We start from the raw sequence: 17,805 nt of genomic DNA on the forward strand, positions 1-17,805 counted from the left end.
GCACGCTGTCAGTAGGCAAAGGCAGATGTATTTATATAGCACATTTCATACACTATGGCAATTCAAAGCTTTACAGAAAGGAATTAAAATAATCACAAAATAAAAGCAAGGAAAATTAAAACAGTTATAAAAGAAATTAAAAGAGTAAAAAGATAATACATAGATAAACTCCTCATCTGGCAAAACACCAGTGTATCATATTTTGCACAACTCCCAGTTTTACTGTGAGATTTTCCCACAGTGATTACACTGTGTCTGTGGTGTTCTTTCGGCACGCCTAAGAAATCTATTGGACATCTCTGATGGACCCGATTTTAAAATCGTACAGGAGCTCTAGGCCTGACTCGCGGGGTAACCTCGGGTTCACTGCCTCATCGTTCAGTAGGCGTGTTCACATAAGCTGTAACGACAGACGAGTAGGGATACCACCACTCAGTTTTTCTATCCCGGGACAGCTTTCACTTTCTCATGTCATATGAATGTGATATCTAAGCGGCTGTTCACACGACACCGTTTTTAACTAAAAACGTAAAACTTTTGAAACCGGGTTTTAAAGTGCACGTTTTTGAAAACGTGTAAACAACAAAAACGTGAATCTCTGAAGACTATGACGTCATGCACATGTGTATTACGTAGGGCTGGGAGAATTAACACGTTAATCTTTGCGATTAATTTGAGATGTTTAACGCATAAAAAAAAAATAACGCAATTGACAGCACTTTTTTTTTGGGCCTCGTTTTAATGACTTCCTATAATGACTTAATAGCGGCTGCTATTGTGAGTGTGCCGAACCAAGTCACCCTGTCATGATGGAGAAGGACAAGGATTGAGTTTTAGGAGGAATGTTTGCATTTAAAAAGTTGCCTGATGGCGCGTTTGACAAAACAAAGATGGTGTACAATTTGCAAAGCTGAATTCAAATACCATAGAAGCAATTCGTCTCTAAAATACAATTTAAAAGCAAAGCACCCAGGTGCTAGCAACGTAACTAGCGAGGCTACAGGAGGGCCCCGCACAATCCACGTTACTGCAGTATATATTTATAATGTTGCTGCACGCATTTTATTTGATGGGAACAGCTACTCTGTGGTTCTGAGGAGAGTCTGTTTACAGTTCACAAGATGTAATTAAAATGTTATTTAAAATATACTTCCTCTGTGTTGTTTTATTTAATTAGGTGATTCTACATTTAAATATTGACGATTACAAGCTTGGGGGAAAATGCAATTAACTGCGATTAATCACAGCAAATTGTGCGATTAATTCGTTAAAACATTTTTTATCGATTCCCAGCCCTAGTATTACGTGTTCAGTCTATAAAGTTTCATCACCATCTACTGGCCGCAGAATACAGCGTTTTTATTCGTTTTCGCGGATCCGTGTGAATGGGGGTCTTTTTGACAATGGTGTCGTCTGTACACGGAAAACCAAAGGAAAAACTTCTCAGTTTTAAGCATATCGTTGTCATGTGAACCTAAGGGTACCTAAGGGGGCGCTCACGACCAATACCCAGTATTTGAGACAATCATAGCTAAAGAGGCAAAGCACCTCTCTAACATAAATAAGTGCAGCATCATGGGAACATCACATTGTTGGGATCATCCCTCTTCTAGAGAGAATCCCGACAGCTCTGATAATAGAGGGAGGCTGAGAATACCTCTACCTCGTACCTAAAAAGGGCTGGCCGATGAAAGAGTAGGAAAGCAAAATATTAGCTAAAAAACATCCCAATCTCGCATCTGGAGTACATATTTAGAGTACAAGGAAGTATATCCTCCAGTCATACGTTTACTGAGGAGAGCTGCTGACAAGAAAGTCTCCAATTACTGTACTTTCTGTTTAAGCTCGCATTAAGCGCTTTAACTCAAGAACTCTTATACTAGGAAGAGCGGTAGTGTGATATGCGAGCAACCGGAGATATCCTGACTCTTCTCCACGCTCTCGCTAGTGAGGATGTGACAGACCGGGCCTCAACCTCACATTCCCTATACAGAAACATGTGGGAAGCGCATCAGTATCAACTCCCTCCTCCTCAACAAATACACAGGGCAACTGAAGAGAATAAGGGACTAAAACTTCTCACTATATCAGCTCCTGCTAGGTATAAAAGTCCTCCTAGCATTTCATCCCGATTCAGGAGGAGATGCAGGTGAAGGTACCCACCTGCAGTTTAAAGTGAGCCTATGACCACTGCTACAGAATAGAATAGAATAGAATGAGACATTTATATAGTGCTTTCATATGTACTACTGTACAACCAAAGCACTTTATAATCATATCAGGGGATGTCTCCTCAACCACCACCAGTGTGCAGCATCCACTTGGATGATACAGCACACAAGACAAAAACCCAGGGCTTCAGGGGTTTGACTGAGATAGCCGTCTGCTCTGGCCGTAATTACGTCTCTACGGTCCTTCTTAGACTTCTTGTTTCTGGCACTGTCTCCAGCTGGGTGAGTGCCAAAATGTCTGGTAGTCGAGATCGGGGCACCCATGAGAAAGGCTCTGCCCTTCCCCTTCACCCAGACAGATTAAGCCACAGACAGGACACAATCAGTGACGTGGCGGAGGACCAAGAACAGTTTCTTCCAGGACTTCTCCATTTCATCATTAAGCTGACAATTAGAAGGCTGACAAACTAAGGTTGTTTATGACCCGGGAGAAACCGCTCATCCAGCCTGTCAGGAGCACACTCCTCTCTCTCCACGGACCAGTCCAGTTTCAGTCTGTCCGTGGAGCGTTTCTTAACTTCCCCCAGTTCTCTGTCAGTGGGAGTGAGGGACGAGGTGGACTAGCTCTGTTCATCTGCCTCAACTCCAACACATCGAGCTCCTCTACACACAGTTCTTGTGTATCCTCAGGAGTTAAAAACCTCCTGCATGGCGCCACACATCTCCTGAACACTTTCACCATTTTGTCAGGTGCGCACAGACAACAGCGGTCTTACTGAACACAAAGAAGATGATGACGTATTGGGCGTCCCTTATAGTGCATGCAGTGCGCCAGTGACGTTATCTTATTGCCGAAGCCAATTCAAAGTGGTGTGTAGCACACGTGCTTCAGACACTGGTCAGGCTGGGGGAGTTCCTATAGCGTGGTCAACATAATAGGGGCTTCGCACCGGAAGAACCTTTTCAGAGTTCCTAGAACTATTGGCAGAAGTACCTGAATTTTGGCGTGTTCGCACCGCAGGAACTAGGAACGATCTTAGTTGTAGGAACTCCTTTTGTCACAACAATAAGCGCGGCTTACGTCACTTCAGAGTTCCTACTGCCGGTGCGAATACAACCAGGAAAACGTTCCCCTGGTGGCTCGTTCCCATCACTACCCGGTGTAAAAGCCCATAATGACGCAGCATAGAGTTCTCTCGAAAGGGGAACTATTTCATTATCTGATTGTAAAATGAAAATTTAATGAAAATGTATTGAGTTTTAGGGATTAAATCAAACATCTTAGGTAACAATGTTATGTTCTGCAGCAAATGTTATGTGAAAGGAAACATGTAGAACACTAAAGAAAACAATAGCCGCTTTCTGACCAAGTAGTTACAGGAACTTAGTTATAGGAACTGTCCACTTCTAAACAGTTCTATGAAGTACTCAAACTCGGTTTTGCTGTTTGCATTCGCACTGGCCAAGTGGCCATAGGAACTGGTAGGAGGGGTAAGGGAGTGACGCTTGTTGTTGGGACTTTTATTTTGACAGCACGGCGGACCTTTATTTTGACGGTGCTGAGAACGCCAGAGCAAACAATGCTCGCATTCTCTGTGTTTTAATTAGTTAGCGATCTGTCTAACAGTACTGTTTAATATGTTATTAGATAGAACTGTTATACATAGAAAGTAGACCGTATATGAAAATAAGTTATTAGCCTATGCCGTGTGGTTGATGTCCAGTGTTGCTAGCTGAGCAGAAATATGTTATTATGTTTGGCTTGGTCCCCTCTGTTGCGTTGATTTTCTCTTTAGCATAAAGGTTTAGAGGCCCATCTATCACTGTTTTCCATGTTTGTATAGTTAGTTTCTGGAGTAAATATATAATCTGTGTGTTTACATAGCTGTTTTAAAAATGGCAGGTGCTGGTGTTCCGCGTGCGTTCGGTCATCAGCGTACACTAACGTCACGAGTAGTTCCTATAGTGCTGGTTTAGACCCTACTCTGAAGTAGGATTAAATTAGTTCCTCCAAATGGAGTTCCTAGAACTAAAATCGTTCCTAGTCGGCGTGTCCGCACCGCAGGAACATCCGGGTACTTTAGCCAATAGTTCTAGGAACTGTGAAAAGGTTCCTCCGGTCAGAAAGCGGCTAATATAGCAGCTGAGTTTGTGAAACTTATGAAAATAGTTCCAAAGTGATGATAAAAAGTGCAAGTTGACCAACCTCTGGTAAAAAAAAAAAAAAAAAAAAAAAAAAAAAGTATGTCATAGTTCTACTAATTAGCATTTGGTTTGTGTTGTTGACAAATGCCCTAAAGAAAAGACCTCACCTCTTCAGGATGGAAAAACAAAACAAACAGAACAAAACGAAGAATCACATTTTTCTTTGAATTACATTTATTTCTCGCATCAGCTTCCAGCAAACTAGCTCACTGTACATATATCACATAAAACAACCTTCAACAAAGATATCTTGAGTAAATCAGTTGAGCTTTTGCCCAAACTCTCTTCATCGGTTTCTGAAGTATTTACTCTTCTAATGGTGACAACAGAGGTTTGAATCGGGGAAGAAGTGTGAGAAGCAAGCATTTCAGTGCCAACTAAATCTATGATTAAACCTTCATCATAATACAGTTTCTGCGGCCTCACTCATTCATCGTCTTGCTAAATATACAAGTGAATCAGTCTGAAGACATCCTGAAAGAGGATTGTAAGAAAAGTGTAAGGAATGGAGACACCCATTCATCGGACCTCACGGGAAACATCACACAGACACAGACGCTTCATTCTGTCTTCCTGATTGGCTGATCAGGATTTTGCGAGAGAAATCAGAGCTGTGATTGTTCAGAGCATTTGGCAGAATACCTGAAGCACTTCGAGCGTTTCATAACCGTAAATCTCCACGATATGTTCTCTTGACATACAGCAATTTTCATCCCAATCATTTTGATGTGAAAACAAATACAATGCAAATCAAATATTACTGAAAATGTGTTTTTTTCCCATAATTGGAGGTAGTCAGTACTTGAATATAATATTATCAAAATCTACACGATGACACACACAAACACACTGTTCTATGTGAATCTTCACAATATTTAACCGTCTTTCTTTAAGGCTCAGCAAGACTAAAGGGAAGGTATTTCTAGTTCTCTTCTGTATTATAATGCAAGCAATATAGATGTGCGTATTCAAATATCTATTGTATGTGAGGGTTCATTTACAACCTATGAGTTTTCTTACTAAACAGACAAACATGCAACAGTGATATACGCGAGACAGGATACATGATGTGACTCTGCATGAACGATAGAGGAATATTTCATACAATATAAGACAATACAGAGCCAAGAAGTCTAGGAATAAAGTTGTGGAGAAGATGGCGAAGGCTGAACGGCTGCATGCAGACGACTGGAATATCTGGAGAAAGTGGGACAGAAGTTGAAAACTGATGAAAACATGTGCTTCTTAGCTCATTATATATATGTGTGTGTGTGTGTGTGTTTGCTTACATTAAATGATTAACTGGCTGCGGTCTCCTGTTGCATGATGAAGAGTCGTGAAGCATCGTCCGCCATACTGCCACAGTGAACATCACTCCTGAAACACAGAAGCAGTCAGCATAAAACATAGACACAAGATAACTGGAACTTAAAGTCAAAAATGTAATTCTGTTAAGACCTGCAATTGAGTCGATCCATCCCATTAGAGCACAGGAGTTTGCTTACCTGTTATCATTAATGTCTGTGCTATTTCCTGAAAAGCATAAAGGAACAGAATAAAAGGTTACAACTGTTACAAGCAAAAACATTGTGTCTAAGATAACTGGTTCTGGCCCTTCTTAAAACCTGCTAGTCTTTAACATCAGAAGCCTGGAGGCCGGGATAAGACTTGACAATAACAGGATCTCTGGGTAAACTAATCTACACTCTTAAGTTACACTTTCAGTGGTCCACTTTAGACGTTCTACTAACTATAAGTAACTTTGCAAGTACATTAGAGTATTAGTAGACTGTATGCTTATTATCTGGGTAACGTGGTTTGTTGATACGGGAAGAATGAGGAGGGAACCGGCGAACGGTAAGCATTACATAACTAATAATAAAATAAACAAAGAACAAAACGAAAGTAAAGCGGCAGCCCCTCATGGACGACTGTCACATAAACTAAAACAAAACCACAACGTAAAGTGCCAGGCCTGGTCCTCTCTCGTCCTTCACTGCTGTCACTCCTTCTTTATCCTTCAGGAGTTCCTCCGTGGGACTCGAGACCGGTGTGGCGCATTAACACTCGCTCTGTTCCCACGGCTCTTTGGCCCTTCTTGCCGGTTTCTGATGCTCCCCAACAGACATTCTACTGACTATAAGTAACTCTGCAACTACATGTCGAATTATTCCACTAACCCGAACCCTAACCTAACAGTACTAATACTCTACTGAGAGTTAGCTGACATGCACTTATAGTCCGTAGAATGTCTAATAAAGTGGACCATTGAAATAAAATGTAACCCACTCTTAAAAATAAAGGTTCTTTATTGGCAATCCATGAAGAACCTTTAACATCCATGGAATCTTTCCATTGCACAAAAGGCTCTTTATAGTTGAAAAAGGTTCTTTAGACCAGAGGTTTCCAAGCTTTTAGGACATGTGCCCCACTACATCTAATTTCACTCGTGATTCGGCTACATAATAATGAGCTTAAAGGGATAGTTCACTTTGAAATAAAATTTTGGTATGTTTTAGCTTACCTCAAGGGCATCCAAGATGTAGGTGTCTTTTTTTCCGCAGTAGTTTCAATTTTGATATTTTTAGGTCAAACCGTTCTTGTCTGTCAGTCATATAATGCAGGTCGATGGTCACTGTCTCAAAGAGCATGCACAGAGTCCAAATTAAACAATTCCCCATCGTAAGTACACATTGATGGCCTAAGACATGAAACGAGCGGTTTGTGTGAGAAAACGAACAGTATTTATATTGTTTTTACCTCTTGAACTCAGCCACGTCCAAGTGATCTGAGAGCGCTGGCGGGTATAGATATATACAATAGAAGTCGCCTTGGCTACTGCAGTTCATTGGAACGAAACCGTAGCCAAGGCGACATCTAGTGTCTAATCTAATAATCTAACAGTGAGTTTAGCTGACGGAGTCAATATAGTGAAATAAAAACAACACTGGGCTTTTTCACTGCAACTTCAACGGAAGCTAGTGTTGTCAGAACGAGCGCTGGATACCTGAGGTAAAACTTCTCACCGTTTATTCACAGGGTATGAACGATTGTTTTCCATATCCCATTTTCTTGAAAAGGGACTCGACTTGTCAAACACTGGTGGATGTATCTGGACCTCGGCGATTAACCTCTCCACAATTACGTCTGCCATTTTAAATGTGCGAGCCCTTAAATTCGAGTGGATTCTGATTGGCTGTCAGTGTTTTATCGTTCAACAGCTGAAAAAAAAAAATCGTTCTGAAAGTGATTCCAACAATATCGTTTCTCTATATCGTTATCGTTATAGCTGTGGTGTGAACTCTGCAATTCTTCAATATTGAGAACATTTTTTAGATCTATATCTTTATCGTTATTGTTATAGTTATCGCCCTTCAGGTCGAGTCCGAAACTTTTTTTTGGTATTCGTCATAGGGCGGCTGTGAATTGTCAAAACACCTCTCAAAATACTTGCTACAATTGCGAAAACCGCAGAAATTACGAGAATTAGGACCTTTAGTGTGAACGGGATATTTTGATCAGGGCTCCTCGTTCCCGGTCCTGGAGAGCCGCTTTCCTGCAGCGTTTACTAACAGTCCTCAAGACACTTTTATTCTTTAAACAAGTCACTGCTATCAATCTTGGACATTTTCTTTAACTGGGGCAAATTAAAAATGGCAAAAGGTTGCTGACCTCTGGTCTACACCTGCACACGCATTGAGTTGATCCCTTCCATCTATACCTTTATTTTCCCTGTTCATCCAGAATAAAATGATTTTATCTCCTAATATCAAGTATGAGCGGCAGTGTATAAATGTTGTAGCTTTAGTGGTGTCACAGCTCACACACACTTACCGTTCTCCACGTCGAGCGGACAGGAGCTCAGTATGTCTATGGATCTCACAGTGCTGTATCCAACACTGAAACGAACAGAGGACAGATGAGAGGAGGAGAGGAGGAGAAGACGAGAAACAGACAGGGCCTGGACGAGAGCACACACACACTCACGGGTTGGTTTTCTTCTCCTCCTGCAGGAACAGAGCGTTGCTGTAGGACGTGGCAGGTTTGCTGGAGCGTGATGTGCTGGAGAAGCTGGTGGGGGACGTGGCCGAGACATGGTGTCCAGGTCTCACTGGCTTAGCTGTTAAAACAAAACACAACATGAGGAACCACAACATCAGGAACCACAACATCAGTTATTATTATTATTATTAACCAATTATTATTATAAAACGGTTAGTTCCAGTCCTTGATTCTGATTGGTCAATAGATAACACACGGCTATGACCACTTCACCCAACGGTTCTGTGTATCACTACACAACATCCCTAGCAACCACTCTTAGCAACGCAAACATATATTCTCATTGATATTGTTCAAACTTATAGAGTATTGTGAGAGATAGAGTGAGCGAGTGTACTTGCGTTTACAGTAGATAAAGCATCTTCCTTCAGGTCAGTCCTATATTCGTAATAACAAAAAAAACATTTGAATGTCCGCTGCAATATCTTTTCCTTTTACCACTCTGGTGCTCTATGTGTGTCGGTCAAAATGATCGATTTGTTTTTTTGTTTGTTTTTGAAATTAATGTCCTATATTTTAGTTTGATAATATTTTTAATTTAACATTTTGTATTTTAGGGATATTTTTTAATAGTAATTTATATTTACGCCGTATTTATAATCCATTCATTCACTTTTTGAGCATAGACCTGACAATTTCATTTCCAACTTAATCTTTCTTGTCATAAATCTTGAATGCTTTAGAGCGACAGACTGAAGTTGGATCTCTTTTTAAAGACGATACTTGGCAGATTATTGCTGAAGGGAAAAAAGTTTAAAAAAAGTAAACATAAAAAAAGAAACGCACAAAATATGAAAAATGCACAAAAATATTATTAAAATTTTTATATGAAATATATATTTTCAAAATTACGTTTTACTCTAAAACTGCGGAAAATCAATGCCATAAATCTAAACAAGTTGTGCTCCAAATTTGAGCTTGATATCTCAAAAAATGATCTTTCAGTGAGAGTGTGTTTGGCTGCAGTTTCCAATACGCTCATTTTTAACTGCGAGTGTGTGACTACTGTTTTCAGGGCCATTTAACCTGTTTGAATCATGTCTATGATTTTTTTTGTGTTCACACAGCAAGTGCCAAAACCTTTACCAAGTTTCGTACCATTCCAATGAAGTAAAAAATTCAAAAAAACAAAACGTCAAATGTTAGCGCACCAGAGGGGATTACCCGTTCCCTGACACACTAATCATTCGTCAGTTGTGTCTTGCTTCTCCGTGTTAACAACAAGTTTCAGTCCTTTCAATATAAAAGTCTTCTCTACTGACTGACTCACTCATAAAGACGGTATTTGTATTGATAGGTAACCGTTTTATAAACGCAATAAGGTACTGGAGGCTAGTGCTGTGCGGTGAATAACTCACTGCTAACTCCACTTCGCGCCGAGCCAAACACACCCTTCAGCCGGGACTTATTCACCACACAGCACTAGCCTCCAGTACCTTACTGCTCACCTATCATATCATCATTTATGATTGTGCAGTGCGAGCAGTACCGATCTGAGCGGCGTTGGGCCGGCGCAGAGGATAGCGCAGGCGCATGGCGTCCCGGATGCGCTCCACCTCCTGCTGGTAGCGGCGCCGGTCGTTCATGGCGCCCTGCTTGGCGTCCTTCAGTGCTGTCTCCAGCGCCCGAACCCGCTCAGCCGTAGAACGAAGACGCTTCTCCAGCTTCGGAAGCTCACAGCGCAGATCTGCGTTATCACGTACCAGCTGCACACACGGTTTCGCTAGTAATTAGTGTTAGCATACATTATAAATAAAGGGACACAACATTATGAATTGCAAATAACCTTGAGAATTAATTTACAGAAATGTATTGTATCCTGAAAGTGCACCCTGACCTGTTTATGAACCTTTGTAAGCTGATCCAGGTTGTTTTCAAGAAAGGAAATCTTCTGTTTCTGAGTGTTAGACCCCCCACTATCATCAGGTCCAATTTCTGTACTCTGTGTGAGGAAAACATGTCAGAAAGACACACAACAGAGGACATTTGTTAAGCAGAATATCCATGTTCACATGCGGAACTCACTTTTTTAACCCGAGTCGTGAGGTCTTGAACGAACAGCTTGCGCAGGTTGTGGAGGGTCTGGAGTTCCCGAGCCTAAGACACAGAGAGAGAGAAGCTGCTATATGAGACCACAGACAAGTAGATCAAAAAATGAAATATCAATTTTGGTTATTAACACGTTGATTTTCAAGACATGGCCCTAAAGATGATTGACAATCAATGTGATGAAAACATGCTGGATGTTCAAGCCCTGTTTCAGCAACGCAACTACAGATCTCCACTAAAGATCTATTAATTTTCCAACAAATGATGTGATCTGAGCCGGTTTGAGGTTGTTATCCTCTCAGCCAGAGCAGCAGGGGGAGCTCACGCACACAACACATATGGATATAGTCCAGGGTCAACAGGAACACAGTGAAGAGACAGATGTGTTGACAGATCAAATATGAAACCCAAATAAATACTTAATTATGACAGTACGTGATTTGGCTGTTCTTTAAGTGTTTCTGTTGTTTTAGTAATGTGTATTTATTTATCATGCCAATGGTTAGCATGTGTATCTTCCGATTACATCTATAAATAATATATACTGTGATGGGCTTTCAGCAAACACTCTAAATGACATCATCATGGTGCAGAAATTCAGACGTGAATGATGTAAAAGAAGGAACTGTAGAATAAGAGGAAGAGTTTGGGTAACCCTTTATTTTACGAGTCATTGTTACATATGTTACATGTAGTTACTATAGTCATAACTATAAATCATGAAATAATTACTTGCAACTAACCCTGAACCAAACCAAACCTAATCCTAACCCTATAGTAAGGACATGTAGTTACTTAATATTACTCAGTACTTAAATGTATAATTACAGTGTAACAAAGACACCTCAAAATAAAGTGTAACCAGAGTTTATATGAGAAACTTACAACAGTCTCCTCAAGGCCCCTGAGATCCTGCTTGGACTGCTCGTGTCTCTCCTGCTGAAAGCTGATGAGAAAACTCAAACTTTAACACGCATTAGACAGTCATTGCACACTGTAGCATCCCTTAAAGAGGACCTATCATGCTCTTGTACAAAGTCTTGATGTTGTTTCAGGCTCGACTAGAACAGGTTTTCCTGCTTGAATGTTGATTATTTTCCTCATATTCTCCATTGTTGCGGCTCCTCTCTTCCCAGTCTGTCAGTAACGCTCTGTTTACTTCCTGTCTCTATGAAGCCCCTCCTTCTGAAAAGGACACTGTGCTCTGATTGGTCGGCTGGAGCAGTGTGTTGTGATTGGTCGAGCGCTTCGAGTGTGTTTGGGAAATGTCCCGCCCCTTACCAGAACCACCAGTTTAACACACTACTAACTAACTCAACCAGGCCCCGCCCCTTTATTCTGCGTATGAATTATTTAAATGAGGAATATTGTGACGTGTTTGTTCCCGAAAGAAACTGAAGACTACAGTGGAGGCGTTTCAGGAGTTCAGAAACACTGATATAGAGAAGAACTCAACATTACACACTAAAGACAGATGAACATGGAAATCGCAGAATAGGCCCTCTTTAACATTCACAACATGATCAAACAATCTCAGTGTATTTGTGCAATAGTATAAAAACGTACGACAGCTGCTCCAAGCAGGCGCTCTTGGTGTCGTCCTGCATTTTCAGGTTACTGAAACTGGACCGCACATGAGCCAGCTCCAGCTCTAGAGCCTGATTCTTACTGCAAGACAAGTTATGTCACCATCAGCACCTCATTTACAACATTCAGTGATTATACAACAGTGTAATGCTATCAGAAGACACTGGAACTGAGACTGACTCGGTAAGGTCGTCAATGAGTCGCTGTTTCTCATTGATTTCGTCCCGCAGGTGGCTGAGCTGCTTCTGACGAGACTCTGCATGGAGAGCTGGGCGAACAGCGGCCTTCTACACAAACACACACACAAATAAACATTTGCACTGACTCGTGTGACAATAGTCCAATACCATTTCACACACCCTCCTAGTGTCCATGAGACCTATTTTTAATAATAACCACATCACATACAACATCTCTCTTACCATAATATGTATGTGTTCCTTACCCTAGTCACAGGACTGTTTATGTGTAAAATACTAGACCCATGTATGTCCGACTTACTTTCCCTTCAGCCTCTCTGTCAGCCTTCTCTCCTCCATCCAGTTCTGCCACATTACTCTCTGGTATAAACATAAATACAGAACCATTAATGTTACAGTACAGAAGCTGAATCTGAACTTCTTTTTCCAGTCTTTTGGATTTTTGGCAACTTTGAAGTTCTGATAAAGGAAACCCACAAGACCAAACATTTAGAAAAGATATAGCATGCTACGTCCGCACAGATCTTCAGAGAGCTCTGACTTTGGTGAAAGTAGCTTGTAGTTGAATTTCAGTTAGTCTTAGAAGAATAAAGAAAGGTTTGTCAAGCAGTCTGAAAGTTTTAAAAGCTTTACAGTCAGCCAGAATAATTGGCAGAAAACCAATCGTCCCTGTTTCCTGGAGATAGTCTCCTTTTTTGGTGGCCCGACCCTGGCTGGAGTTCCTCTTTTTCACTGCAAAGAGAAATAACACCTAAGGTGAAAAATTAAAACGAGCCACAATCATGTGGTGTTTATTTTGACCAACAGAGGGCGCTGGTCCATACAGCAACGTTAAGTTGTTATCATTTATATTCTACTAATTACTTGCTTGTGCAAGTTTTGCATTGAAAACTGGATAAGAAAAAAACGACCACAAAATAATCATGTAATCGTTATCATCTATAAGTAGATGCCGCCCATTGTACATTGCACCGATCCCATAATCTTTTCCTTGCAGGTACTATGTCCAAAAGGGGAAGGCCCCTTCAGATGAGCCCGACTGAGTCTCATGGACCAGATCCTGGTCACCAGATGTCCATCTAAGAGATCCTCTCCCAGGCCTGCATCCAGGAGAGGGCCCCCATTTCCCTCTTCCAATTTCAAGGGCGAGCCAACCAGGAGCTAAAGATCTGGGCAAGACCTCTTCCAGGGTCACTGACACACTCATACTCCACCACCGTGTTAAGGTGGGGATCCAAGGAGGGTCGGGTAGGGAGTAAGTTGCTGCCCCAAGTGGAGGAGTTCAAATATCTTGGGTCTTGTTTATGATTGGGGGTCGGTGGGATCATGGGAACGATAGGTTGATTGGTGCTGTGAAGGCAGTAATGCAGTTGTTGCTCCAGAATGTCGTGGTGAAGCAGGAGCTGTGCCTAAAGGCGAAGCTCTTGATTTACCAGTGGATCTATGTTCTGACCTTCACCTATGGTCAACTATGGTCTGAAATGATTTTCTCTCCAGGGTGTGTGGGCTGATCCTGAGAGATAGCTCTGATATTCGGGAGAGACTTGGATTAGAGCTGCTGTTCCTCTGTATTGAACGGAGGCAGTTGAGGTGGTTCTGGCATCTAGTCATGAGGCCTCCCGGTGGAGCTCTTCCAGGCATGTTCAACTGAGATCCCGGGGTAACAATAATAATAATAATAATAATTTATAATAATAATGCGTTACATTTATATAACGCTTTTCTTGCCACTCAAAGCACTTTACATATGGAATGGGGCAATCTCCTCAACCACCACCAATGTGCAGCACCACCTGGATGATGCGACGGCAGCCATAGTGTGCCAGAACACACACACACCAGCTTACTGGTGGAGAGGAGACAGTGATGAAGCCAATCAGAATATATAGGGATGATTAGGAGGCCATGATGATGGACAGAGGCCAATGGGAAAATTTGGCCAGGATGCCGGGGTTAAACTCCTACTCTTTTTTAATGATTTTTAATGACCACAGAGAGTCAGGACCTCAGTTTAACGTCTCATCTGAAGGACTTTTTAACAGTATAGTGTCCCCATCACTATACTGGTGTGTTAGGACCCACACACACCACAGGGTGAGCGCCCCCTGCTGGCTTCACTAACACCTCTTCCAGCAGCAACCTAGTTTTCCCAGGAGTCTCCCATCCAGGTACTAACCAGACTCAACCATGCTTAGCTTCAGTGTGTGACCAGTCTAGGGCTACAGGGTGATATGGCTCTGGCAGGCAGATCCAGGATGGGTACGCCTTGGGATCCCCAAGGAGGAGCTGGGGTAAGTTGTAGATAAAAAGGACGTACGGGAAGCCCTAATTAGCAAGATAAGGGTTTAATGCTTTTTACGTTTATTAGCAACAGCAAGTGTTGCCACTAGTTTTTGTGGCACCTTGTGCATTATATTGCATTGAACCCCCTCAAAATATAATTTAGAGTAGTATGATTTACTATGCTACATTACAGCACTACATTTCAAATGATCAAAATACATAAAACCTTAATCATCACCATTTTTTAGATTCATAGATGATAACACTGGATTATATATTAGCTGTTTGGTTCCAGCATCCCTGAGACGCTACAGAGGACATGTGGTTTGGAGAATGAATGGATAGATGGATATTTTACATTGGACTATTCTTTGCGTAGTCTTGTCGGCTCAGGAGTTGTAAGAGGTGTTGAACCTCTTCCCTTCCTATCTGGATCCCCTATTAGCCCTTTTGTTTGTGGGTTGTTTATTGCTTCTCTGGTTCTCCATGAGCTTCTTCTGGACTTCTCCCTCTGGCTCTACATTTAAAGGGATAGTTCACTTTGAAATTAATTTTTGGTATGTTTTAGCTTACCTCAAGGGCATCCAAGATGTAGGTGTCTTTTTTTCCGCAGTAGTTTCAATTTTGATATTTTTAGGTCAAACCGTTCTTGTCTGTCAGTCATATAATGCAGGTCTATGGTCATTATCTCAAAACACAAGCACAGAGTCCAAATTAAAACAATTCCCCGTCGTCCAAATTAAACAATTCCCCATCGTAAGTACACATTGATGGCCTAAGACACGAAACGAGCGGTTTGTGTGAGAAAACGAACAGTATTTATATCGTTTTTACCTCTTATACACAGCCATGTCCAAGTGATCTGATCTGACGTGTACGCAGACTGGTGCATAGATATATACACTAGAGGTCGCCTTAAAGACATTCGTTCCAATGAACTGCCGTAGACAAGGCGACATCTAGTGTGTATATATCTATGCACCAGTCTGCGCACACGTCAGATCAGATCACTCGGACATGGCTGCGTATAAGAGATAAAAACGTTATAAATACTGTTCGGTTTCTCACACAAACCGCTCGTTTCGTGTCTTAGGCCATCAATGTGTACTTACGATGGGGAATTGTTTAATTTGGACGACGGGGAATTGTTTTAATTTGGACTCTGTGCTTGTGTTTTGAGACAGTGACCATAGACCTGCATTATATGACTGACAGACAAGAACGGTTTGACCTAAAAATATCAAAATTGAAACTACTGCGGAAAAAAAGACACCTACATCTTGGATGCCCTTGAGGTAAGCTAAAACATACCAAAAATTAATTTCAAAGTGAACTATCCCTTTAATAAAGAGATTTGCACATGGATCCTGAATCCGTCTTACACTACAGGAGGCGAGGTATCTAGACAACTCTAGGAGTTCTGACAGTCAGACGTCTAGAAGTTGGGAAATCTATGAAAATATTGCTCTAACTAGAAATTCGTCATAGAGCCTGAAGGTCTGTGCAGGGTCTGTATTTGTGTTTGTATCTTACCCGAGTTCTGCATCATGTAAAGTTCTTCACTGAGAGCATCATAGTTATCCTCCAGCTGTCTCTTCTTTTGCTCCACGTTCTGCATGTACTCCGTGAGAGAGCGAATCTTTGCCTCATGCTGCTCACAGACACACACAGGCACAGAGACACAGAGTTAAAACACCACACAGAACACACAGCAGATCTGGGCCAGCATGAACCACACGTCATTTACTAGCATCAGAAAGATTCATGTCATGTAATGATGTGCAAATTGATGGCCTGATGAAAATGAAGCCAGTCTAACTTGCTTTGTAACTAATTTACTCCTACTTCAGAGTCGGGTCTAAACCAGCACTATAGGAGCTATCCGTGACGTTAGTGTTCGATGATTGGCCGAAAGCACGCGAAACACCAGCACCCGCCATTTTTAAAAAGGCTGTGTAAACACACAGATTATAGCCTATATATTTACTCCACAAGTTAACTCTACGAACATGGAAAACAGTGATAAATGGACCTCTAAACCTTTACGCTGAGGAGAAAATCCAACGCAACTTTGAGGAGACTGAGAGAAACATGATTATGTATTTATGCTCAGCAACACTGGACATCAAACAAACGCCACACGCTAATAACTCTTCATTACTGTCTTCTTTCTGTGTGTGACAGTTCTATCTAATAACGTAAGCACACACTCACACACACCTGTGAGATGAGCAGCTGGCAGGAGGACAGCTCTCGGCTGGTTTCCTCCATCTTGCGATGGCACTCGAGCTGCATGTTCTCCAGCTGCCGGCAGCGCTTCACCATCGACTTCACCTCAGACTTGATCTTACTGATGTAGAGCCGCGCCACAGTGAACTCCTCCTCGATCGCACCGCTGATCTCCACCGGCTACACACACACACATTACAGACACAAACATCTGCATCTAAAGGAAAGTCTTTTACCATAATGCCCCCTTTTGTATTGAGAAAAATATATAAAGTGATTGTTAAATCTTCATTTTTAAAGATTCATATTTTAAAAAAATGTTTTATGCCTTCATTTGATTACAACTTTTTTTGATAATTAATTTGCATTAAATCAAAAATACAGCAGAATTAAAACAGACAACATAGAAAAAAAGTTCTATTACAGTAAAAAAAAATAATAAAATTAGTAAAGTTTTTTGAATTTAATTGATTAGACATGCTTTTTGATAAGGGACTGTTCGTTTTTTATTTAAGGGGCCACCGGAGGAGTTTTGAGATCTGTTGTCAAAAAAGACATGACCCTCCCTTCGCCAGCAATACATTTTTCTATGACCCTCCAAAATGATTGTGAAAAAAGGCATGACCCTCCCCGATAATTTATTGATTAGCCTACTTCTGTACTGCACTTGGCAAAGATGTTCAGATAGCCATTGTTTGTTTGTTTTTTAAAACCATAAACTCTTGCTTTCTCATCTTACTATGGCTGTAACGATAGACCAAACCTACGATTCGGTTCGTATCACGATTTTTGATTTTAGATTTGAAAAAAATCATGTTTTCGGTGCTGATGCGGTGTGACTCGTTCAACATGTGGGTGGCGCTGCCAATAAAGCATCTAAAAGCTGTCACAAAGAACCAGCAAAAGTAATTATTATGAATATGTCAAATATAGCAAGGAGACATTTTAATTGTTTATTAATAAACAAGTGTTTTCTGTGTCGACTGCAAAGATGAAGTTGACGATGCGTCGCGATCTTC

At 41.3% G+C, this 17,805-nt stretch overlaps 1 protein-coding gene across 1 annotated transcript in view; it reads right to left on the reverse strand.

Annotated features, from left to right (window-relative positions):
• Window positions 1-4,532: 4,532 nt before the first annotated feature.
• Window positions 4,533-17,805, reverse strand: part of kif5aa (kinesin family member 5A, a) — a 33,539-nt gene continuing 20,266 nt past the window's right edge. Inside the window, exons 16-29 of the mRNA XM_082175123.1 lie at window positions 16,778-16,966; window positions 16,091-16,208; window positions 12,576-12,634; window positions 12,255-12,361; window positions 12,054-12,155; window positions 11,373-11,433; window positions 10,464-10,535; window positions 10,276-10,380; window positions 9,928-10,144; window positions 8,364-8,496; window positions 8,211-8,275; window positions 5,882-5,909; window positions 5,666-5,753; window positions 4,533-5,573 (exon numbers count right to left, since the gene is read on the reverse strand). Of these exons, the coding sequence (XP_082031249.1) occupies window positions 5,675-5,753; window positions 5,882-5,909; window positions 8,211-8,275; window positions 8,364-8,496; window positions 9,928-10,144; window positions 10,276-10,380; window positions 10,464-10,535; window positions 11,373-11,433; window positions 12,054-12,155; window positions 12,255-12,361; window positions 12,576-12,634; window positions 16,091-16,208; window positions 16,778-16,966 (1,335 nt within the window). The 3' untranslated portion in view covers window positions 4,533-5,573; window positions 5,666-5,674. The remainder of the gene's footprint in view (window positions 5,574-5,665; window positions 5,754-5,881; window positions 5,910-8,210; window positions 8,276-8,363; window positions 8,497-9,927; window positions 10,145-10,275; window positions 10,381-10,463; window positions 10,536-11,372; window positions 11,434-12,053; window positions 12,156-12,254; window positions 12,362-12,575; window positions 12,635-16,090; window positions 16,209-16,777; window positions 16,967-17,805) is intronic.

Source organism: Leuciscus leuciscus (genome assembly GCF_965113295.1).
Source record: "Leuciscus leuciscus genome assembly, chromosome: 7".
Classification (NCBI taxonomy): domain Eukaryota; kingdom Metazoa; phylum Chordata; class Actinopteri; order Cypriniformes; family Leuciscidae; genus Leuciscus; species Leuciscus leuciscus.